Source organism: Martes martes, assembly GCF_963455335.1.
Source record: "Martes martes genome assembly, chromosome: 6".
Lineage (NCBI taxonomy): Eukaryota > Metazoa > Chordata > Mammalia > Carnivora > Mustelidae > Martes > Martes martes.
In genome coordinates, this window is record NC_137893.1 from 120,334,470 (window position 1) to 120,359,967 (window position 25,498).

The window sequence follows — 25,498 nt, forward strand, 5'->3', positions numbered from 1 at the left end:
TCTACACCTGACATGAGATTCGAACCCACGACCCTGAGATCAAGAGTCGCACACTCCCAACTGCACCAGCCAGGCACCCCGTTGTCCCTGTGTTTCTAATGAGGCAGGGTAGGCCCCTTTGTGGACTTCCGCTTGGTGTTTCATCTTGATCTTATTCTTTTGTTTTGTATTAGCTGGTCTAAAGAAACAATAACTTTCTCTGAAGTAAACTTTATTCCTAATACGAAACAAAATTTGCAGAAAAGCTGAGAATTCTGGGTCTGAGGAAGGTGAGGAAACAGGGCATGGCAGCCCGCTGGGTTCTCGGAAGGTGGAGGAGGGCCAAGGAAGGGCTCTCAAAGGACGGCAGTGGCAGCAGGCAGCACTTCCTGACTCATGAAAAGGTCCAGGTCCAAGTTGGGATCTTCCAAATCCAGTTTCAGAAATTTATCAACTAATGTCTGGCAACTGAGGGGAGAAAGGGCAGCAGGGTTTATGGCAGAATGGAAAGCTGTGTCCCCAGGCAGAAGGGAGAGGCTGTAGCACAGTGAACCAGGAAAATTTAGGGATTTCAGAAACAAATCATGGGTCTTTGAAGGGCAAAGAGGCTGTCTGGGTCCCTAAAAGGGGGAGAAGAGCTGTAGAACATGCTGGAAAGAACCAGGACACTGGCCACACACTCACTTTTCCATCTGCTTCTCCTTTAGCAACTCTTTGACAGGCTTGATGGGTTTCCCACTGCGGATCAAGTCTGAGACCTAGCAACAAGAAGTGGGGTGAGGTGGGGGAGTTGGGTAAGAGAACCAGAAATAAGGATCAGAAATCCCATGGACCCCCCAAAAAAAAGAAAGAAAGAAAGAAAGAAATACCATGGACCCAGAAACCCAGGCCCCTGAGAGGAGTAGGGACAATGGTAGGGAGGCCTGATGGAGGTGTTTGACCTTTGGATCTCACCTCCTTGCCACGAGTAAGGAGTTGGTCAGGAAGCCCAGCCTGGGCAGCTGTGTGGGAGGCATGGCTGGCCTTGGCAATGCCTTCACACACCTGATAGAAGAAGACAAGGTCGTCCCCATCCTCACAGGTCTCCATGGTCTTAAAAGAGATAGAAGGGGACAGTGAATCATGAATCAGTCTGCGCCCCACCCTGAAACCCCTGGCCAATCCCTGTGGGGAGTGAGAAATGGGAAGGATGCCTCTGCTCTGAGGAGCCTGTTCTGGGTTCTGGTAAATGTTCATCCTAGGGATCCCCAGAGGGCTAGACTGGTGTCCTTACCAAATACTGCACAAGGGGCCCCTGTGGCAGCAGCTGGAGCTGAACAAGGCTCAGAAAGTTGGTGGCCACAAAGATGTGAGGGCACTCGGGTCCAAGTGCCAGCCAGTGTCGGAGGACAGCAGCTAACAGCGCGAGCCCATCCACCTGCGCACAGGTCAGGGGTGTGGGTACTGAACCACAGGTGCACCCCCTTATACACTCCACCTGCCCTAGCCATCCCCATCTTGCACTTTCCTGCCCACATACCCCCATTCCTCTCCTGAGCACCCCACCCCTCCGCTTTCCCCTCCTCGGTTTCTCATCATTTTGTCTCCTCACCGTGTTGGTTCCCTTTCCAAATTCATCAATGAGGACCAGAGACTGCTTGGTGGCATTGTTTACTGCTTTCGCCACCTGCTGGGCACCAAGTGGACAAGGGAGAGTTTCAGTAGCGTTCAAGGCCTGCAGTGCACTGACCACAGTCTGCCTGTGGGTAAAGCTGCTTGTGTGTGTGTCCGCCCTACTGGACTGCAAGTTCATTAATGGCAAGACTGGAGTTTTGTTCACCCTTTCACTGCCAGCAGTGCCTCATGCAAAGCAAAAGTTCAAAGTATTGATTCTCCCAGTCTCTGAACTCGGTGCTCCCTGCCCATAATATAGAAGGCACGCAGCAGAGGGAATGGTTTTCTTGTTCTGATCATTTTTCAAGAATAGAGTTCCTTCCTCATTAACACCCTCCACCGGTCCCATCCCCCCAACTTTGCTCCCTTTGACCTGGTTGAGGTCAATCATAAAGGTTGAGAGGCCCAGGGAGATGGATTCACGGCTGTGGATTCGGGTGAAGATGGCGTCTACAGCCCCAATTTCGGCTTCCTCTGCTGGCACGAAGCTGCCCACCAGGGCCATGAATGTGATCAAGCCTACCTAAATAGGGAGGAGACAGGGTCTTGAGCCTGGTGGTGTGGGCCAGGGTGGGGGTGAGGCAAGGCTGAGGGGTGAATTATAGATCAAGGAGGGGTGGACACAGTTTAAGGAGAGCCCCTTCTGATTCTTTAGAATCAGGAAAGAGGGCGGGAGAGTGGGCAGAGGCACACTCGGGAACAGCACGGACCTGTTCAGAGTAGGGGGAGGCTTTCAGGCCACAGAGGGATCTGTTAGAGCACGGCTCTCCCTCAAGTAGAGAGAACATGTGTGCACAAGGGCCTTTCCGTGACAGGTCAGGTCAGAACACCTGGGAGGAGCTGCAGGGACCTGTGTTTGGAGGCAGGTGGGAGATGCAGACAATGAAAAAGATGCCAGAGGCCCAGTGTGCAGGGACTCTCCTCACCTGTTTGAGGTATATGCTCTTCCCTGAGGAGTTGGGTCCAGTGATGACTTTGACCCTCCCTCTGTCCCCACCACATTCTGCAGAGTTGGGCACGAAGGTTCGGGCACAGAGTTCCATCAGAGGATGTCTGCCATGGGTAGAAAGTCACCTCACATGTGGCCTCTCAATGCAGATGAATGAAGCCACCAGAAGATGGGGGGCCTTTGGGGCCCTTGTGTCTATGCCTCCACCCGCTTCTGTTCTCACCTGCCATTCTGGATTCGGACCCCAAGGAGCTGGGGAGCGTAACGGGGCCTTGAGTAGCCATAGTCCCGGGCAGCACTGGCTAGAGCCAGCAGGACGTCCAGGCGGGAGGCAAGGTCCAAAACCCGGGTCAAGACAGCGGCCCGTGCCAGCACCTGACACTGCAGCTGGTACATCAGCAGGGTCTCCTGGTCTGGGGACAGGGGAAGGAGGAGCTGGGCGTCATCTCCAGGAGAAAATGAAGAAGAGACAAGCCCCCAGACACGAGATACAGTCTGAGACCTTCCAAGACATCGAGGGGAAAAGGTGAGGAGTTAGAGTGAGAGAGAGAGAGAGCAGAAGGAAAGGAGCCTGTAGATGTCCTCCAAACTGCCCGCTCCCCTCCAGCCTTTTGCTTCTCCTCACCCCGGATGTCACAGTGCAGGTCCCCCAGCAATGCGTCCAGCTCCTTGGTTCGAGCGCTACGATAGTGCAGCTTCTCCTCTGACAGGAACTGGGAACAAGGGCTCAAAGCTATAGGTTTTGTCTTCTTGGTCCCCGTCTTCTCTAACACCACCTCCAGCCCCACCCTGATTTTTTTATTCTTTTAAAAAAACTTTTATTGGGGTGCCTGGGTGGCTCACTGGGTTAGAGCCTCTGCCTTCGGCTCGGGTCATGGTCCCAGGGTCCTGGGATGGAGCCCTGCATCGTGCCCTCTGCTCGTCAGGGAGCATGTTTCCTCCACTCTTCTCTCTCTCTGACTGCCTCTCTGCCTACCTGTGATCTCTGTCAAATAAATAAATAAAATCTTTAAAAAAAATTATAATAATAAATTTTTAAAAATTAAAAAAAATAAAAAACTTTTATTTAAAAACATAACAGATATGGGGTGCCTGGGTAGCTCAGTGGTTCAGCGTCGGCCTTCAGCTCGGGTATTGATCCCGGGGTTCCGGGATTGAGCCCCACATTGGGCTTCTCCCTCTCCCACTCCCCCTGTTTGTGTTCCCTCTCTTACTGTGTCTCTGTCAAATAAATAAAATAAATGAAAACATATACATAAAATTGCATAAAACAAATATATAGCTTAAAGAATTATTATGAGGCAAATACCCTGGTAACCAACCATGTAAGTTACAAAGTAGGTTAAAAAACTAAAATTTTGGGCGCCTGAGTGGCTCAGTGGGTTAAGCCTCTCGCTTCAGCTCAGGTCATGATCCCAGGGTCCTGGGATCGAGCCCCAGATCGGGCTCTCTGCTCTGTGGAGAGCCTGCTTTCTCCTCTCTCTCTGCCTACTTGTGATCTCTGTCATCGGGCTCTCTGCTCAGCAGCCTCTCTGCTCAGGGTGCTGAGCAGAGAGCCTGCTCCCCCCCCCCTCTCTGCCTGCCTCTCTGCCTACTTGTGATTTCTGTCTGTCAAATAAATAAATAAAATCTTTAAAACAAAACAAAACAAAACAAAACAAAAATCTTGTTAGCTACCCCCAGAGAGCCATCCTAATCACAACCCTCTCCAATTCCTCAAAAGTAACCTCTATTCTGACCTTTCTGGGAACCAATTCCTTATTTTCTTTATAAGCTTATCACCCAAATATTCTTTTTTTTTTTTTTTTAAGAGAGATAGGGAGTGTGTTAGGGGAAAGGGGCAGAGAGAGAGAGAGAAGGAGAGGGAGAGAATCTTAAGTAGGTTCTGTGCTCAGCCTGGAGCCTGAGGCAGGGCTTGATCTCACAACTCTAAGATCATGATCTGAGCTGAAATCAAGAGTTGGGCACTTAACTGAGCCATTCAGGTGCCACCCCCCAAATATTCATTCTTGAAGACCAGTTTAGTTACGCCTTCCCCTGATGATTTCTACAATTTTTTCTTAATTCCAGTATAGCTAACATACAGTGTTACATTAGTTTCAGGTACATTACTTAGTAATTACATAGTAATTACTATTACTTAGTAATTAACTATTAACTATATTAACTATAGTAATTAACTATTACTAAGTAATTACTTAGTAATTACATTACTTAGTAATTACATAGTAATCAGTACATTACTCAATAATTCTGCACATTACTCTGTGCTGGTCAAGATGAGTGGCCTCTTAATCCCCTTCACCTGTTTCACGCCCCCCCCCCCCAAACTCCCCTCTGGTACCCATCAGTTTGTTCTCTATAGTTAGGAGTGTTTTTTGGTCTCTCCTTCTCTTCGTCCATTTGGTTTGTTTCTCAAATTCCACATACGAGTGAAATCATATGGAATTTGTCTTTCTCTGACTGGCTTATTTCACTTAGCAAATACTCCATGTCACTGCAAATGGTTAGATTTCCTTTTTTTTATTGCTGAGTAATATTCCATTGTATGCAATACCACATCTTTATCCATTCATCTATCAGTGGACACTTGGGCTGCTTCCACAGCTTGGCTATTGTAGACAATGCTGCTGTAAAATAGAGGTGCATGTATCCCTCTGAATTCACGTTTTTGTATTCTTTGGATATATTTGGGTAAATATTCAGTAGAGTGATTCCTGGATCATAGGGTAGTTCTATTTTTAACTTTTTGAGGAACTTCCATACTGTTTTCCATAGTGGCTGCAGCAATTTGCACTCCTTTTTCTCCACATCCTTGCCAACACTTGCTGTTTCTTGAGTTGTTTTTTTTTTTAATTTTAGCCATTCTAACAGGTATGAGACAATATCTCATTGTGGGCTGTTTCTGGTTTGTTTTTTCTTTAAGATTTATTTATTTGAGGGCGCCTGGGTGGCTCAGTGGTTTAAGCCTCTGCCTTCGGCTCAGGTCATGATCCCAGGGTCCTAGGATCGAGCCCTGCATTGGGCTCTCTGCTCAGCAGGGAGCCTGCTTCCCCCTCTCTCTCTGCCTGCCTCTCTGTCTACTTGTGATCTTTGTCTGTCAAATAAATAAATAAAATTTTTAAAAAAATAAATAAAAAATAAGATTTATTTATTTGAGAGGGAGAGGGAGAGGAGCAGCAGGGGAGGGAGAGAAGCAGACTCTGTTCTGAGTGCAGAGCCCAGTGGAGGGCTCAATCACGACCCTGAGATCTTTTTTTTTTTTTTTTGTTTTTTTTTTTTAAAGATTTTATTTACTTATTTGACAGATGGAGATCACAGAGAGGCAGGCAGAGAGAGAGGAGGAAGCAGGCTCCCCGCTGAGCAGAGAGCCCGATGCGGGGCTCGATCCCAGGACTCTGGGATCACGACCTGAGCCGAAGGCAGAGGCCTTAACCCACTGAGCCACCTAGGCGCCCCACGACCCTGAGATCTTGATCAGAGTCGAAATCAAGAGTTGGCACACCTAACTGACTGAGCCACCCAGGTGCCCCTCATTGGGGTTTTGATTTGCATTTCCCTGATGATCAGTGATGTTGAGCATCTTTTCATGTGTCTGTTGGCCATCTGAATACGTTTTCTTTGGACAAATGTCTGAACATGTCTTCCGCCTATTTTTAAATTGGATTATTTGGGTTTTGGTGTTGAGTTATGTAAGTTTTTTTTTTTTTTAAGTTTTATTTATTTAAATGATTTCTACACCCAATGTGGAGCTCGAACTCACAACACTGAAGATCAAGAGTCTCATGCCAGGGGTGCCTGGGTGACTCAGTCACTTAAGCGTCTGCCTTTCGTTCAGATCATGATCCCAGGGTCCTGGGATCGAGTCTCACATTGGGCTCCCTGCTCTGCAGGAGGCCTGTTCTCCCTCTCCCTCCCCCTGCTTGTATTCCCTCTCTCACTCTGTCCCTCTCTGTCAAAAAAATTAATAAAATCTTTAAAAAAAAAAAAAAAAGAGTCTCAGGCCAAACACCCCTTAAGGTCTTCATGTATTTTGGATACTAATCCTCTATTGGGTATGTCATTTGCAAAAATCTTCTGCCATTCAGTAGGTTGTCTTTTATCAGTTGTTTCCTTTGTTGTGCAGAAGCTTTTAATTTTGACATAGTCCCAGTAGTTTAAAGATTATTTATTTATTTATTTATTTATTTAAGAGAGTGAGCACGAGTGGGAGGAGGGGCAGAGGGGAAGGGAGAGGGACACGCAGACTCTTGTGCTGAGTGAGGAACCCAACGTAGGGCTTGATCTCACAACTCCTCAGATCGTGACCTGAGCTGAAACCAAGACTCAGATGCTTAACAGACTGAGCCACCAGGCACCCCTCTGTAGTCCAATAGTTTATTTTTGCTTTTGTTTTCCTTGTCTCAGGAAACGTATGTAGAAAGATGTTGCTATGACCAATGTCAGATAAATTACTTCCTGTGCTCTCTTCTAGGATTTTTATGGTTTCATAAAAAGGCCCTTAATGCATTTTGAGTTTATTTTTGTATGTGGTGTAAGAAAATGGCCCGGTTTCGTTCTGTTGCACGTAACTGTCCAATTTTCCCAACACCATTTGTTGAAGAGACTGTCTTTTCCCCATTGTGTATTCTTTCCTGCTTTGTCAAAGATTGACAAGGGTGTCTTATTTTATTTATCTCAGAGACAGAGGGAGAGAGAGCATGAGCTGGGAAGGGGGGAAAGGGACAGGAGGGACAGAGATAGAGGGAGAAGCAGACTCCCCACTGAGCAGGGAGCCCAACATGGGGCTCAATCCTAGGACCCTGAGATCATGACCTGAGCCAAAGGCAGATGCTTAACCGACTGAGCCACTCAGGTGCCCCAATAAATAAAATCTTGAAAAAAAAAAAAAGATTAATTGACCATATAATCACAGGTTTATTTCTGGGCTTTCTGTTCTGTTCCATTGATCTACATGTCTATTTTTGTGCTAACATCATACTGTTTTGATTACTACAACTTTGTAATATAACTTTAACTCTGGAATTGTGATACCTCCGGTTTGGGGTTTGTTTGTTTTTTTTTTCAAGACTGTTTTGGCTATTTAGGGTCTTTTATGTTGTGTTCCAATTTTAGGATTATTTGTTCTAGTTTTGTGAAAAATGCTGTTGGTATTCTGATGGGGACTGCATTAAATCTGTAGATCACTTTGGGTAGTATAGGCATTTGAACAATATTTGTTCTTCCAATTCCAGAGCATGGAATGCCTTTCCATTTCTTTGTGTCACCTTCAATTTCTTTCATCAAGGTTTTATGGTTCTCACAGGACACGTCTTTCATCTCTTTTCCACCCTGACTTCTTTCCTTTTTAATCTCAGAGCTGGTAAGGATCAAAGTAGAACCATAGAAGAGACATCCCATATTGGGCAGTGCTGATAGGGTAAGGCCCTCCCTCAGCTGCTGACTTATTTCTCTTACCTCCCCCTACAGAAGTCAAGGGTCTTACCATGAAGTCCAGTCCTTCAATCTCAAAGTCACTAGCCTCTGCCATGGAAGGCAGGCGGGGAATAGAGAGAAGGAAGCCAATCTGAGGAGAGTAAAGAGATAAAACAGGGAATAAAGTACCAAGCACCGGGATGCCTGGGTGGCTCAGCCGGTGAAGCGTTTGCCTTTGGCTCAGGTAGCGATCCCAGGGTCCTGGGATCGAGTCCCATGTCGGGCTCCCTGCTCAGCAAGGAGCCTGCTTCTCTCTGCCTGCCGCTCCCCCTGCTTGTGTTCTTGTGCACTCCCCAACAAATAAAATCTTTAAAAAAAAAAAAAAAAACAGTACCAGGCACCTTATCTCCCTGGAGGACAGAAAGATTCCTGTATTCTGCAGTGCTTCCCTCAGGGGCCTAACGCTGCCACCGGGTGTTCATCATCTTCAAGCTTCTCCAGGAGCTTTCTTACTAGCAGTCTGTCCTTCATAACCCTACTATCTCCCATAAAAGATCCCTGGGGGTTACACCCACCCTCCTGCCCTCACCAGAGGGATGTAGATGACACTGCATGATGGAATGCGGGAGTCCAGATTCTCTAGCTCCTTCCTGGCGACCTCAGTGAGGAAACTGGGAAGTCCCATCAGCCTTCGTTTTTCTAGGAGGGTAGAAGACATGTGGGTATTAAAAGGAAGGCTCCTGCCATGTTAGCAACCCATCCCCAGTTGTAGTGGCCACCTATTGATGATGGCACCCTGTCACTGGGTGGGGCTCGTGTTTCAGGGCTCACAGGCTGCACACCCAACACTCACTCTCATCAATGTCAGGATCTATGTTGGGGAGGACTGTGAAGCGATTTTCAGCAAGACTGCCCTCAAAGTCCACCTGAGGAGATCAAAAGTCCAATTGCTCATCACCCAGAACCGTCTCCAGTCCTGTTCCTCACCTCTCCTTGGGCCCCTATTCTCCCTGCATTTCCTGCTTTGACACTAACCCTCCAAGCATGCCTCTGATGTTCCGCCCACTCCTCTCACCATCCCATTCTTTGGTCATCCAACTGAACTTGATGTCTCCCATTTCCAACACCACATTTCCCAGAGGCCAGTTCTATCCATCCTCTAATCCCACCTCTCTCCCCCTAGGTCCCCAGGGGCTCTGCCTCATTCTTCCACTCACCACCTTCCCAATGAGGCTAGCAATATGGTGCAGGTCATCAGAGAACTCTTGGGCAATGTCCTGAAAGAGCTGGATGGACTGGGGCAGGGAGCGGCAGGCATCCCTCAGACCCAGGGCACTGTACACAGTCTGCAGCAGAAATGGACAGAAAGTGGGTTGAGGCGAGGGGACAGGGAAGGACAGAGGAGAAAACACAATAGGACAGACAGAAGATCTCAAAGGCAAAGAAGAAACAATAAACAAGGAAATGGCATCTGTCAAACTCTGCCAGGCACTCCACTCAACACTGAGGCCACAAAGAACTAAAATGTAGCCCCTGTCCCAGAGGAGCTCATGGTCTAGTGAGGAAAACAGAAATACACCCAGAAGATTTAAAAATAAAGTGGTAGGTGCTTTAGTAGAGGAGAGGATTTCATATTGAGGAAGGAGAAAGAGAAAAGGGGATATGAAAGGCAGAGAATTACATGCACAGAAGGGGCAAGACACACTGAGGTAAGGGAGCAGGAAGAGAGAAAGGGTGAGGGTCACTGACAGTTAATTCCGGAGGGTGAAGGTCAGTGCCCTGAGGTGGCTGCCAAGGTTAGACAGCGTGGACACACTGACATCTACTGAGCCTTACTCGATGGCACAGGACCCAAGTATATGAATCAAAGGTTTATAATCTAGCCATGATGGAAACAAACAAGCACCAAAAACAATGGCTACCCACAAAAAAGACTGATCAAGTTATGAAACTGACTAAAATTATTAAGGAAGATCAGAGAATAAGACTAACTCGGGATAACATCATTGGAGATATCTTTACAGAGAAAAGGAAACGAGGGGCCCCTAGGTGACTCAGTTGACTGGGCGCCTGACTCTTGATTTCGGCTCAGGTCACTATCTCAGGGTCCTGGGATTGAGTCTGGAGTCAAGTTCCACACAGGCATGGAGCCTGCTTGAGATTCTCTCCCTCCCTCTCTCTCTGCCCACTCCCACCTTCACTGGCCAAGTGTGTGCATACGCTCTCTCTCTCTCAAAAAAACAAAAACAAAACAAACAACCAAACTAGGTCATGAATAAGGCTATTCAAAGGAACGAGGGTGTTCTGGTTGAGAGCATGAGCAGGGAAAACAGCAGTGGGAATAAAAGCTAACACTTTCTGAATGTTTACTAAGTGAAAGGCAATATTCTAAACTCTTCACATATGTTAACTTCATTCATTCCTCAAAATAATCTTAGGAGATAGGGACTAGCATTATCTCCATTTTACAAACAACAAACCTGAAGCACAAAGAAATAAAAAAATTTGCTTAAGGTCTCACAGAGAGTAAACAAAAGAGCTGGGATTTGAACCCACATGGCTGGCATTGAAACACCACACTATACCAAGCAGAACGTGGGTGGCTTAGTTAGTTGAGTGTCTGCCCTTGGCTCAGGTCATGGTCCTGGGGTCATGGGCTTCAGGCTCCCTGCTCGGCAGGAGGCCTGCTTCTCCCTCTCCCACTCCCCCTGTTTGTGTTCCCTCTCTGGCTGTGTTTCTGTCAAATAAATAATAAAATCTTAAAAAAAAAAAAGAATAGAGTGGTCTCCTTAGCAGAGTGCCCAAATGCATAGCCTGGCCAGGCTGAAGCAGAGGATGAATGCAGAGTAGTGGAAATGCAATATACAAACAATCACATATAACTGTTCATGTTCAAAGAAAATTGCTATAGATAATGAGAAGCAGGTTTCACACTGTCAGAGAAGGAAGTTACAAATGAGGAAAGGAGGAAAACCCCCTGTGGTATTGACCTGGAATCAGAGGTGTAAGAATGAACTCGTGGGTTCTTTAACATATAGATAGATTTAGGAATATAGGTATGAATGCATGGGTTACCATACATGGATCTATTTCTTAGCTCTGTCTCTGGTGAGAAGTGAGATACCCCAGTAGCAATAACCACATCTAGTGTCCAGATCCTGGTTTCTAATACTATTCTCCAAAGAAAGTAACCAGGACTCCTTGGAGAAATGGTTGATTCCAGGGCTGGGGCAAGGAAAGTATGATCCTGGAGCATCTTGTAGTTGCAGCAAGTTAGGAAATGTTCAGAAATGCACTGGGGGCCATGTCAGAAGGGCAGTATCTGAATCTGAAAAGTCAATCTGAAGGCCAAATGGGCAGATTAAAAGTCAATCTGAAAAGAACTCTCAAGGCTCGAAACTAGAAAAACCTGAGCAAAAATAAACAATAGCATTGAATTATAATTAATAAAATAAAATATGAGATAACTGGACTATGGTTATGTAACATGTTAACATTTTTTTAAATAATATATTAACATTAAGGGAAGCTGAGTGAAAGAAAGGTATATGAGAACACCCTGTGCAATTTTTGAAGCTTTTCTTTATGTCTTAAATTTTTAAAAAGATTTTATTTATTTATTTATTTGACAGACAGAGATCACAAGTAGGCAGAGAGGCAGGCAGGGGTGGGGGGGAAGCAGGCTCCCTGCTGAGCAGAGAGCCCAATGTTTATTTATTTGACAGACAGAGATCACAAGTAGGCAGAGAGGCAGGCAGAGAGAGAGGAAGGGAAGCAGGCTCCCTGCCGAGCAGAGAGCCCGATGCGGGGCTCGATCCCGGGACCCTGAGATCATTACCTGAGCTGAAGGTAGAGGCTTAACCCCCTGAGCCACCCAGGCGCCCCTCAGAGAGCCCAATGTGAGGCTCGATCCCAGGACCCTGAGATCATGACCTGAGCCAAAGGCAGAGACTTAACCCACTGAGCCACCCAGGTGCTCCTTAAATTATTTTTTAAAAAAGAAGTTAAAACAAAACAACAGAAGGATAAATCTTAAAAATTTTATAATAATCTTTTTTTTAAAGATTTTATTTATTTATTTGCCAGAGAGAGAGCGTGGGAGAGAGAGAATACAAGCAGGGGGAGCAGCAGGCAGAGGGAGAAGCAGGCTCCCCGATGAGCAAGGAGCCCAGTGCGGGACTCAAGCCCAGGACCCTGGGATCATGACCTGAGCTGAAGGCAGAAACTTAACTGAGCCAAATCTTAAAAAATTTTTAAAGAAAATGTTATTAGGTGGAAAGGGAGAGAAAGACAGAAACTAAAATTAGTTGCCTATACCTTGTTTGGGAGATTACATTTTGGAGCTGTGTTAACATTTTACATAATTATAAATATAAATATAATTTGTGTTTGTTTATAATTGTATATTAATATTAATATATTGATATAAATTACTATTATAAAATTATAATTAATTAATACATAATTAATATTACATATTATATAATGTAATTAATAATTAATATATTAATTTTATTTCTAATTTATATAATTATAAATAAAAATATAAACATGAAATTAAATATTTAAAGCTAATTCCTAAAAATCAAAAATAGAATGAAACATATGAACACGAATGTATATTCAGGTAGTGATATAACTGCACAGAGAGGAACTATTCCAAGTGACTAAAACACAGTAATATGACTATCCTTAGTAGGGACAAAAAGAACTTCCCTTCTTCCCCCCCAAAAAAAAATCTTAAATTATTTTCAGCAATAATATCGTTGGTAGTAGTGCTGGTATTGCTATACTAAGATTGTTGTGGATGTAATGTCAGAAAAAGCAAATGAGTGATATTCTGATCTTATCATTCCTACTGTTACTGAGAACCAGAATTTCCACTATGCAAGAAGGAGTGTTGAAGAGGATAATACAGGAATATACAAGGTAAGAACCCTGTGCTTCTGAATTTAAATTGCTGGCATCAGTACCAATTTATCATGTATTTTACTTTTTAAAAATTCCTAGATATGTCTGCAGAAAAGCCTTTAAAGCAATAAGCAAAACATGCTGTGCACCCTCTAGGATTCAAACTGTGATACAGAAATGCCATTTTTCACTAAAAGGAACCAGCGCTCTTTGGAGAAATGTCTGATTCTGGATCAGAACCAAGAGATGTAGGGGTGCCTGGCTGGCTCAGTCAGCACAGCATGCAACTCTTGATCTCAGGGTTGTGAGTTCAAGCTCGCTTAGGGTACAGAGATTACTTAAAATAAATTAAAAAAAAAAAAGAAGAAGAACCAGGAGATGTAAATGATATATCTGGTACATCTTGTCAAACCAGAGAGCATGAGGGAAGCTATCAAGTGGGGACATCTACTGGGGTCATGTTTAAAGTACTCAGAAGACAACATGAAGAAGCTCCCATTGGCCACAGATGGAATAATCTGAACATGCAGAAATATTAAAAATGCAATGGACTGAAACACATGTGTAAATCTGAGCTCATGATGATACTAAAACAACAAAAACCACACTGGCTACCTTGGGGGATGGAGGGTGTTAGGGAACTAGTAATTTCCTATATGCTGAGAGCTGGTAAATAAAGGCAGGGGAGAAAATCAAGCAGTTTCTATTATATTAAATGTACCACTGAGTAACCAAAAAGCAGATGAGAGGAAATTTCTCTTTACAGAAACATTCAGACTAATAAATGGAGAAAGAATGACAGAGTAACATTATTTTGTAATCCCTAAGAAATTAATGGACTTCAGTATTAAACATCAAAGCCACTAATGTCACAAAAGGAGAGACAGACATATCAAGCATTATACTCCTCTGCTTATAAAACAATATTAAAGGGGCCCCTGGGTGGCTCAGAGGGTTAAGCCTCTGCCTTCGGCTCAGGTCATGATCTCGGGGTCCTGGGATCGCCCCCCGCATCCTGCTCTCTGCTCAGCAGGGAGCCTGCTTCCCCCTCTCTCTCTGCCTGCCTCTCTGCCTACTTGTGATCTCTGTCAAATAAGTAAATAGGGACGCCTGGGTGGCTCAGTTGGTTAAGCGGCTGCCTTCAGCTCAGGTCATGATCCCAGCGTCCTGGGATCAAGTGCCACATCGGGCTCCTTGCTCGGCGGGGAGCCTGCTTCTCCCTCTGCCTCTTGCCTACCACTCTGTCTGCCTGTGCTCACTCACTCGCTCTCTCTAACAAATAAATAAATTAAAAAAAAAATTTTTTAAATAAGTAAATAAAATCTTTAAAAAAAAAAAATTCTAGGGGCGCCTGGGTGGCTCAGTGGGTTAAAGCCTCTGCCTTCGGCTCAGGTCATGATCCCAGGGTCTTGGGATCAAGGCCCACATCGGGCTCTCTGCTCTCTCCTCTCTCTCTCTGCCTGCCTCTCTGCCTACTTGTGATCTCTGTCTGTCAAATAAATAAATAAAATCTTTAAAAAAAATTCTAGAACAGAGTAAAACATGCCAAAAACACGTACAGAATGTAATCTGCGAAATCCAGGTTAAGGAAAACTACTGGGCAAACAATCCAACTTCTTCACCAAATAACTTGCAAGGGGAAAAAGAGAGCTAAATATTGAGATAGAGATGGAGGGAGAACAGTGAAATGAAAAAGGAACCCACAAAGGTGACTTCAAGAGACATCATCCCATTATATATGTTGAACGTATTTGCATCCTAATTAAACAAAACGTTTTTTTTTTTTTTTTAAATCATGGCATTTAAGAGAGGATTAGAAATGTGTACATCAGGGGTGCCTGGGTGGCTCGTGGGTTAAAGCCTCTGCCTTCAGCTCAGGTCATGATCCCAGGGTCCTGGGATCTAGCCCCACATCGGGCTCTCTGCTCAGCGGGGAGCCTGCTTCCTCCTCTCTCTCTCTGCCTACTTGTGATCTCTGTCTGTCAAATAAATAAATAAAATCTTAAAAAAAAAAGAAATGTGTACATCAGACAATTGATGATATTCGAGAATTATGCTAATTGTTAGCAAGATCATGGTATTGCTTGTTTTTTTTTTTTAAGATTCATTTATTTATTTATTAGACAGACAGAGATCACAAATAGGCAAAGAGACAGGCAGAGAGAGAAAGAGGAGGAAGCAGGCTCCCCGCTGAGCAGAGAGCCTGATGTGGGACTCGATCCCAGGACCCTGGGATCATGACCTGAGCTGAAGGCAGAGGCTTTAACCCACTGAGCCACCCAGGTGCCCCCTTGTTATTCTTTTTTCAAAGTAATTTTCTTTTAGCAATCATACTGAAATAGTTATGGACTAAATGATATAATGGCTGGGAATTGCTTCAAACTAATCCAGGAAGGAGAAAGGGGGAGAAGATATACATCAAACAAGATTGGTTATGAGTCTAAGTGTTAAAGCTGCATGGTAGGTATGTGGGGGTCATTATATTATTCTAATTTTTTTTTGTTAGTTTCCACAATACAAAGTTGTTGTTGTTGTTGTTAAAGTGTTGGGATAAAGTTAGATGGGTGAGCAGAGTGCAGAGGATCTGGATTGCTTGCTGAGAGGCTTAACCTAGACCTCTAAGCTTCTAGAAGGGCAGCCTTACCTTGTACAGAACCTGCCAGTCACTGGCCTTGGTGTGGGACAGCTTCATGCGTTTCAGAATCAGCTACAGTCAGACAATGGGACAACGATTGTTTTACTTCTCCCACTTTAATGCCCCCCAAGAAGCCCAATGTCCACTACTGACCCTCAAGCCCCTTCCCCACCTCTCTGCCCCTACCCTGAGCTCACAGGTACATTCTTGATATGACCCAGCAACCGATGCAGCATTTGAGCCATGTCCAGATTCTGAGGTAGGAGGAAAAACTGAATGACATCCAGCCGAGAATTTAGCTCTCCCAGGTCCTGAGTTGGACGTGTGAACCACAGCCTAGAAGTGAGGGATAAAGTAGGGGAGACCAGAAATTACATCTGTTGTCATCATTGTCTTTTTTTTTTTTTTTTTAGATTTTATTTATTTGTGGGACGCCTGGGTGGCTCAGGTCATGATCTCAGGGCCCTGGGATCAAGCCCCACATCGGTCTCTCTGCTCAGCAGGGAGCCTGCTTCCCTTCTCCCCACCCCCCCCACCTCTGCCTGCCTCTCTGCCTACTTGTGATCTCCGTCTGTCAAATAAATAAATGAAAATCTTAAAAAAAAAGAAATCTATAAAATTAGCTTTAAAAAATTATTTATTTGAGAGAGAGTGAGCTTGAGAAGGAGGGAGGGTCAGTGGGAGAATCAGACTCCTCGCTGAGCAGGAAGTCCAATGCGGGGCTGACCTCAGCTGAAGCCAGACACCTAACCAACCGACTGAGCCACGTAGCCCCCAATCACTGTCTTGATCTCAATTTCTGAGATGTATGTTTGGAGGGCCCTGGGGATCGTGGTGATATGTATCCGTACTGGCAAGCCCAGTGTCCTATCTATGCGGGTATGTTGACAACGTATCTACTAAAAATCTCTGCATGTGAGCACGACTCTGTCTATCCTGGTTTTGATGGATGTGACCATGTGTCATTCCATGTGGATAGCGATGGCGCTTGTCAATATTTAGAGGGAGAGCAGCGTATTGAGGTATTTGTGTGCCAACGCTCCAGCTTTCTCTGCGGCTGAGTAGGAGAGGGTGAGTCAGCATGAGTTTATCTGCATTTGGCTGTGAAAAGTGCCTCTGGGTGTAATGGCACAGACGTTAGTCTTTTCCTGTTCTTCTGTAAAAGTATATAGCCATTCCATGCAGAATGGTAAGTCCTCAATTCATGATAATGGTCATCTCTGCAGAGAAAAAAGGACTGGGGAGGGACACTTTACAAGGCTTCAATAAATTGTCTTTTTTAAAGACTTTTAAAAATTAGTATTTATTTATTTATTTGAGAGAGACAGCATGAACATGGGGAGGGCCAGAAGGACATGCAGACTCCCTGCCGAGCGGGGAGCCTGATGCAGGGCCTCCATCCCAGGACCCTGAGATGATGACCTGAGCTGAAATCAGATGCTGAACTTACTGAGCCACCCAGCTCCCCCTCCCCTTTTTTAGTAAGCTCTATGCCCAACGTGGGGCTTGAACTCATGACCCCAAGATCAAGTCACATGCTCTAGCAATTGAGCCAGCCAGGCACCCCTTTAATAACTCTGCCTTATTCTTAATTTTGCTGGTGTAAACACAGAGGTGTATAACATCATCATCATTATCATCATTACTTCTACCCTTTGTGTGCCTGAGGTATTTTCTAAGAAATTAAATTAGTATACAATAATAAATGTCTCATCTGGTTTGTCTAATTCTGGGTGTCCTTGTCTTTTGATGGCTATGAAGAGTGTGAGATTCTGCAAGGACATGTGAGCCACGAATTCTTTTCTGCATTACAGTAGGCCATTAGGCATGCTATTTTATATAAGAAACCTGTGGAGACACTGGGGCCTGGGGATATGCATCTCACACCATAGTCGAGGGCCAGTTACCCTGGGTTAGGATACCCCACGTTAGAGTGAAGCGAAAGGCTGAGTGGGATTCAAGGTGGGTTTTAGGCACCTCTGCTCCTTAGCCACAGACAGCTCTACTTGCAGCAGTGTAGGCCACACTGAACACCTGTCCCCAGCCTGGAGAGCTTTGCCAAGCCTCCTGTCTTATAAAATCCTGAGGTTTTTCTGACTTATGTACTGCTAGTGCCAGCAGAAATCTTAGACAAGCTAAACCTTCTAATTTTACAGCTGAGAAAATGAAGCCTTTAGAGAATAAGCCTTTAAACCGAGGCATCCGGGTCAGAGGTTTGGATGTTGGGCAGGCTGGCCTGGGGGCGTTCCCCAGATACTTATCCAAAGTCACTGTCCTTTTAAGAAGTATAGGTGGGTCTTGAACTGAGGTGTGCAGAGGGTTAGGACAGTGCTCTTCAGAGCATACTGTGACATTCCTGACATTCCGTCATCTTCCTGGTGCCCCATCCAGCTGGGCAGATTGGATCCTTAGTTCATAATTCAGGTTATGATTCCATGTCCTACTGGAACCTTCCTGGGGGATCTGCACTCCTTCCCAACTTAAACTCTGTTCTCTTCTCCCCTAAGAACTCCTTCCTTCTCATCCCTGGCTGAGGAGAGAGATCTGCACCTGCAGAATGTGGGGTAATTAAATCATCCCAATTACCTGGAGATGACCTCAGGGATTATCCTAAATTAACCTCCAAAAGACACACAATGCAGGGCAGGTGAGGTGGGGGAAGAATTGTGCATCTGTGGGCTAGCAAGGTTTTCAGCTCTGAGTCTGCAGAGATGTGACCAGCAGGCTTGCATCTGGGTACCATGTTCACTCACTGGGTCTACCACATCCAAGGCCATGTGCCAGGCACTGAGGCCACAGGCAGGACCCCTGTATGGAGCTTGCAGTTATGAGAGCGAGCGGGTTCACTGACCACTAACTCCAAGCTGATGTGACAGTGCAACCAGAAAACATAAACAGGCACTAAGCAACGGGAAGATGGGTGCCAGTCTCCCTACAGGTGCCTGTGAAAGTTTCACGGAAAAGGTGATAGTGGGCTTGCACCTTGAAGAGGATGTAAGATTCTGACAGGGGAAGAACACAGGAGAGACTTTCTGGAAGGAACTGCATAAACACAGGCTTGGTTATTTCCATGATGGAAAGTGGCCCAAAGGATTGGAATATAGGGTGGATCCAGGGAGAAAGGATTTAAGCAGGGCTCAGAAGATAATCATGGAGATTCAAGTTGACGTAAGTGGGAGGGGCTCTGAACACCACACTGCTGAGGATGCTGATCTTCACCCCGGCCGGGAATGGGGAAGTCTCCTGAGGTTTCTGTTATTTTGTTTCTACTTAAGGTTTAAAAAAGTGGAGTGACACGCTCAGATATCTATTTTGGAATGACAAGTATTTTGGTATGAAGGACAGATTAGAGAAAGAAGAGATTAGAGGCAGAGAGACCAATTTGAAGGTGACTGTGATGCTTTAGGTTAGAAAACATTATAGTCGGAATTAGAGCAGTGGGAAGAGGAAGGGAGACAACTCAGGGTAGAATCAATAGGCCTTAGTGAATAATTGAATATGAAGGATGAAAGCGAAGCATCAATCCAAGGTTCAGCGCTTGAGCAGTATTGCCAGCAATGCCATTAGCCAGAAAAAAAAAGGATGCAGGAAGAGGAACAGGTCCAATGGGCATCAGTTTAGATGCTCTGAGTTTGAACTGCCTGTGGAAATTGCAAACGGCGATGATGTGAGGTGCACCTTCCACATACAGAAGTCGGAACCAAAGACACAATTTTGAAAGTCATCAGAAAATAGTTTAAATTTGAAGTATGGTTTTTATAATTAAAGATAGTACCATGTTGGATGCATAGCTGGCTTGGTCAGAAGAACATGTGACTTTTGATCTTGGGATAGTGAGCTGGAGCCCCACGTTGGGGGGTATATTGTACTTAAAATTAAACAAATCTTTTAGGGGCACCTGGGTGGCTCATTTGGTTGAGAATCTGACTTTGGCTCAGGTCATGATCTCAGGGTCTTGGGATAGAGGCCTGCCTAAATCTCCCTGCTCAGCAGGGAGTCTGCTTGTCCCTCTCCCTCTGCTCCTTCTCTCTCTCTCTCTCTCTCTCTCAAATAAATAAAATCTTTTTTTAAAAAAATCTTAAAAAAAAAATGAATAAAGCCCAGGGTGCCTGGGTAGCTCAGTGGGTTAAGCGTCTGCCTTCAGCTCAGGTCATGATCCCAGGGTTCTGGGATCGAGTCCCACATCAGGTTCCCTGCTTGGTGAGGAGTCTGCTTCTCCCTCTCCTTCTGCCTGCCACTCCCCCTGCTTCTGCTCCCACTCTCTGTCTAATGAATAAATAAAATCTTTTACTTTTAAGATTTTATTTATTTGACAGAGAGAGAGAGGTCAAAAGTAGGCAGAGCAGCAAACAGAGATAGAGTGGGAAGCAGGCTCCCCGCTGAGCAGAGAGCCCAATGTGGGGCTTGATCCCAGGACCCTGAGATCATGACCTGAGCCAAAGGCAGAGGCTTAACCACTGAGCCACCCAGGTGCCCCAATAAATAAAATACTTTAAAAATAAACAAATTAAATAAAGCCCTACCAGATGAGGTAGAAACGTCTAGTTATTAAGAAAAAAGAAAATGTGCAGCCTAAGAAATGTAGTTAATAATATTGTAACAACTTCACATGGTGACAGATGGTTGCTAGATTTATCGTGGTGATCACTTCATAATGTATATAAACGTTGAATCACTATGTTGTATACCTGAAACTAACATAATATGGTATGTCAACTACACTTGAATTAAAAAAAAGATATTACGATGTGTGGATTAGTGTTTTGTGACTGTGTTTCTGCTGCTTGTGTGTGTGCAAGTCTGTATCATCAATGAGCATATATGTATTTGTGCTAACAACATCAAATGAAGATAACACTAGCTACCACATGGGGTTGGTATAAGGATTAAATGCATTTAGCCAGCATTTGGGAAAGGGCAGTTGCTTTTATTACCACCAGATGGAGTGATGTGTATGAGCCTCGGATTGCAGGCCTGAGCCTGTGGCAGGTCTGTGAGACTCACCTGAGCAGCTTCTCTCCCCACTTACAACGGCATCTGTTGAGGATTCCTGTGAGGAGGAGCAGGAGCCAGGAGTAAGCTTGTTAGAAGGCAGGGGCAGGGAAAGGAATGTTGTAGATGTGTCTAAACCGAGGCATCTGGGCCAGAGGTTCGGGTGTTGGGCAGGCTGGCCTGGGGGCGTTCCCCAGATACAGGACACAAAGGCAGCTAAAGCCAGCTCCTGGCCACAAGTCTGAGCCAGGATTACTTTACATGGGCTTAGAGGAGGGAGGGGCACTCCCAGGACCAGTCAGCCAGAAAAATACACAGTGGTTGTAGTTCGAATCACCAAGAGCCCAACACGTATATGTAAACATTAGACAAAATCCACCGAGATATGCACAGTGAAACCATGTAGATATTTGGGGCGATGTCCCCACTACACCCTAAAGCCAGAGATAACTGATAAAGACTCAATGCCAATAAAACACAGGCAGTTATGCAGTTATGTAACTCTCTCTCTACGCTGGGCCTCCCCAAGTCCCTGGACAGGTGCTCAACTAGCAGAAACAGTCATACAAGCCCAAGGAATGAACATGGAATTGGTAAAGACAGAGATGATAGGCTAATGACACTGGGCAACTGTGGGCGAGAGGAGATGCCTAAGCTCAGGGAAGGTACAAAGAGGCTAAGAGAGCTGGATGGGAGTGGAAGAGACATCTGGCAGTGGGAGTGAAGTGGGGAGAAGGGGGCTGGGACACGTGTTTGGAGGCTGCGGCTTTTCTGGCAGGCTTTTGCAGTGAGGGATGAGGGAAGGGGCATACTTACCAAAGAGGCTGAGCCCCTCTTTCAGTCCACTGGCCACTTTGTACACTGAGGGATGGGACTCACTCTTAAATATCTGCAGAACACTGTCGGGGAGAAATGGAGGAGTTTGAAGTAACTTGGGTTTTTAAAAGGAACTAGGAAAGTGGAATGGAGGTTGGGAACATGCTCCTGAGGACAAGGGTTTGCTGTGAGATCTGTCCTGCACTCCTCTCTGCCTCAGTTTGTCTCTTTAGGATAAGTGACTCAGGAAGGCAGGATATCTATTTGACACCTTTGTGCCTTTCTTCCTTTCTCCTCGCCCTCTCTTCCCTTTCCCTCAAGGAGAGAGACCTTAATAACCCCAGGACTGAAGAAACTGGAGCCTCATTAGGATTATTATAGCATTAAACTTAATCCTTTTCCCTCCCTGGCGATGACAACCTGCCTCCATCTCCTTACCTGTACGTGTCTTGATCTATGCTTATCAGATGGGTCCTGAGGACAGAAAACAAGCAAAAGCGAAGGTGGCTGGGGTAGGGGCAGTGTGAGTTCATTGCTAGGTTCCTTCTCAGTCTTCTCCCCAGAGCTCTATATCCCCTTCAGGTGCCCCTGTATGTCCTAGGGCACTTTACCCGATAGGACATCGCCCACTTCCTGCACCCCCCCACCCATCTTACTATTCAGGCCTTCCAATCCCACCTAACTTTGCTTGAGGTTAGGGTGAATCACGTACAACACAAATTTCTTAAAGCCCAGGATGGGGACGCTGACATTATAGTCTTCCAGTTCAACCCCAATCCTTCTTCGACCCAGAAACTTGAGCAAGCCTCCAAGGGCCCGAACCTGGAAGGGGATCAGGAATGGAGCTGAGGTCAATCCCAATGTCCTCGAGATTGAACACCACCAGGGAAAACTATTATTCTCCAGCGCTGGACTAGTATCTCCCAGGACTCAAAACCAGAAATGGGGTGCTTGTCCCTTTCTCCAGCCTGCTACATCGCAGCCCCTGCATCCCAGGACCCTTCTCACCGTGAGGACGCAATCAAAGGGAATAATAGAGGAGAGGAAGAGGATTTTCTCAGTGGCAGTCATGGAGTCTGGAATGAAGGCGTAGTTTCCAGAAAGGAGGCGCTGTTTGCTTATCTCCAGACCTATTTTGGGGGAGGCATGGGAGAGAAAGTTCACGTAGCCCAATTTTTCACCCCATTTTAAAAATGAGACAATACTCTCTGACAAATAAACAACAAAATCTTTAAAAAAAAAATTAAAAAAGAACGAGACAACAGAAGCAAGAGAGATGATGTGACCTGCCAAGCTGCCACAGTCAGTTAATGGAGAGCTGAAACAAGAACCAAATCTTCACTCTGTCTAATTCTCTCTTTATTTTACATTTAATATAAAGATCTTTGGCTGAGAGCACAACCTGACAAAGATAAGTGACTCAGGAAGATATCTATTTGGAATCTGGAGTTAAAATGATCGTTTTAATAGAGGAATGAATAACACTAATGTTAACACTTAACAACTAATTAGGATAGAACATTCACTATCCTTTTTGCAATCCTGGGAAGGTTATGGTTATGGAAGTGTCTTATGGATCATCAGCCTTTCTTTTTCTTTTTCTTTTTTTCTTAGGGACAAATGGCTTTGTCTTAAAGGTGAAATTTTCAACAATCAAAGCTATCCGCAAAGTGTCACCACTCCTTCTTCTCAGGGAAGGCCCTCAACCGTAGACATGTCTCTGTGGAAGTTTCACAAGGTTTCAGGTTATTAAAGGGTAGGGAGCAGGAGAGATCTTGAGGACACTGGTTATGGGACTTAGAGAACACAAAGGGTTAGGATGAGATAAAGCTGAGGGGAGACTTGGGATAATGGGGCTGGAGTAAGAAGAAAGGGTAGGGAAACTGGGATTGGGGGCCGGGCAGAGCAAAGGAAGTACCAAAATCCACACTTGGCAAAAATACGATTTCAGGTCTCTTCGGCTCTCTGTGCTCCTGGGAGGCTGTGGGGGAAGCAAAGAAAGGGCCAATGGTCGGGACATCTCAGTCCCCTGCTTCTGTCCCACCTTCCCTCTCTCCCAATTCTGGCCTCCTGGCTGTAGCTCCCTCCAAGACCCTTTAGTCTCCTGGAATATTTCATAGTTTAGTCCTTCCCCATTTTCACTTTTCCCTTACCCAGTCCTTACCAAGCTTCCCTAGAAACCGAGTCATATTCTCATCCTGTTTGGCACTTGTAACAATAGACCGGGGATTGATTTCATCCAATACTTAGAAGAAGAATGGAGACCAAATAAGTTAAAGGATCTTTATCCTCTAAAAGGGAACCCATAGCCCTTCCCTTGCATCTCCCTTTACTCCTCCAGGAAACCCTCCAAAAAACAAACAAAAAAAAACCCTCATTTCCTCCCTCAAAAAGTAAGGAGTGCTCTGTGCTCTGCACATTGGAAGCATAGGTACGAGTCAAGCATGAAGTTTTGGAAAAGAGTAGTGAGACTGTCAAGGTGGTACCAGGGAAGAGGAGTGGCTTGGAGGTTGACACTAGACTATAAACCTCTGAAGGACAGACATGACTGATCTGCCCAGGACTATATGTCCAGCACCTGATACACTGTAAACACCTAATAAATGTCCCTTGAATAATGAAATGAATTCTTATAAACAACAGAGAGAGCCTCTAGGAGTCAATAAAATAGATTGAGTCAGGTGAGGATATATGACTGAAATACACGTCCAGTCCCAGAACAGAGGAACCCATGGTTGTGCCCCCACCTCTCTGGAGAAGCCTGAGACTCTCCTGATCCGGAGCATCTGGCATGAAGTGGATGGTGGAGTCACTAGTGTCGTAATAGGCAATGCCCAAGTATCCTGAAGCCCACAGGACACACAGATGGGTCTGTCCCGGGAGGAAGAAAGGAAACATATTTGAACTTCTGGGTTATGCAGGGTTATGCCATGTCTCGCTTAACTGTAATCATTTTATCAAACCCTTGAGAGTCATCATCATCCCGGTTCATTAAGGTGAAGCAGCGGAGGCATGCGACTAGCTAGCTCTTCCCAGCCCATTTATTCTAACATCCCGAGGTGCCAACCAAAGCTCCGCTCTCCGGACCCAAGAGCCTGCTCACAACAAGGCCACCCCAAAGACCTCGGCCAGCTCCTGCTCCTTCTCCTCCTCTTCCGCCTCCCCGCGGCCTGGCACCGGGGCCGGGCTGGGAAAGCCGGCTGAGGCTGCCCGGGGCCCCGAGCTCTGCGGCGTCCTGCCTGGGATCGCTCCGACGGAGGCCATGGCCTCGGAGGTTCTGCGGGTGCAGAAAATGAAGGCAGTTCAGGAGCGAGGTTTCACCGCAAGGAGCCTGGGGTAGGGGGTGCGCAGAAACGCAAACCCACCCAGGACTTCTGGGAGGGGGCTGAGGTGCAGGGCGGCGAGGGCCGAGGAGAGCTGCGGTAACATTTTGTCTTTAACATCTGTGGGACATTTTTAAAAAAATATTTTATTTAGGGGCGCCTGGGTGGCTCAGTGGGTTAAAGCCTCTGCCTTCGGCTCAGGTCATGATCCCAGAGTCCTGGGATCGAGCCCCGCGTCGGGCTCCCTGCTCACCAGGGAGCCTGCTTCCTCCTCTCTCTCTGCCTGCCTCTCTGCCTACTTGTGATCTCTGTCAAATAAATAAAATCTTAAAAAAATATATTTTATTTATTCATTTGACAGAGAGATCACAAGTAGGGAGAGAGGCAGGCAGGAAGCAGGCTCCCCGCCGAGCAGAGAGCCCGACGTGGGGCTCGATCCCAGTACCCTGAGATCCTGACCCGAGCCGAAGGCAGAGGCCTAACCCACTGAGCCACCCGGCGCCCAGTCTGTGGACACTTTGACATGTGACTTCTCAGGTACGTCACTAACGTCCAGACTATGCAAAACTTCACTCGCCCCACCCCCATTTCGGTCACGCGGAGGTTGTACTTTGGCTGGAGGGCCCTGTGGGAGGCGGGTATGTATCTCTCCTCTCTCCGCCATTACCAGTTATACCCCCACGACCGCAGCCTTAACCTCCTGAGTTTCCCACCCCAGCCGTGTGCAGCTCGCGGCGTTTTCCCGCGTTTTCTGTCACCTGGGTTGCTACGTGCCCGAAACCGCGTCCCTAGCAGCCTTGCGCCCGCAGGAGAAGCTTACTGGCG

At 45.9% G+C, this 25,498-nt stretch overlaps 1 protein-coding gene across 1 annotated transcript; it reads right to left on the bottom strand.

The window, feature by feature from the left end:
* Positions 1 to 197: 197 nt before the first annotated feature.
* Positions 198 to 25,498, bottom strand: MSH5 (mutS homolog 5). Its single transcript, XM_080806438.1, has 25 exons — positions 25,432 to 25,498; positions 24,474 to 24,627; positions 24,098 to 24,221; positions 23,515 to 23,595; positions 23,269 to 23,331; positions 22,359 to 22,480; positions 22,063 to 22,172; positions 21,789 to 21,824; positions 21,351 to 21,433; positions 20,547 to 20,592; positions 15,740 to 15,878; positions 15,552 to 15,614; positions 9,214 to 9,342; positions 8,850 to 8,922; positions 8,586 to 8,695; positions 8,067 to 8,147; positions 3,207 to 3,294; positions 2,805 to 2,994; positions 2,559 to 2,685; positions 2,006 to 2,155; positions 1,571 to 1,645; positions 1,253 to 1,396; positions 934 to 1,071; positions 664 to 737; positions 198 to 447 (listed from the first exon to the last, which is right to left on the bottom strand). The coding sequence occupies exons 2-25, from the start codon at positions 24,612 to 24,614 to the stop codon at positions 336 to 338; spliced, it is 2,499 nt and encodes an 832-aa protein (XP_080662564.1). The 5' UTR covers positions 24,615 to 24,627; positions 25,432 to 25,498; the 3' UTR covers positions 198 to 335.

Coding starts and splice junctions, on each gene's coding strand:
- MSH5 (XM_080806438.1), bottom strand. CDS start 24,614: ATGGCCTCCGTCGGAGCGATCCCAGGCAGGACGCCGCAGAGCTCGGGG. Junction 24,222..24,473: donor AGGAGCAGGAGCTGGCCGAG/GTCTTTGGGGTG, acceptor CTCCCGGGACAG/ACCCATCTGTGTGTCCTGTG. Junction 2,156..2,558: donor AGAGCATATACCTCAAACAG/GTGAGGAGAGTC, acceptor CTCCCTATTTAG/GTAGGCTTGATCACATTCAT.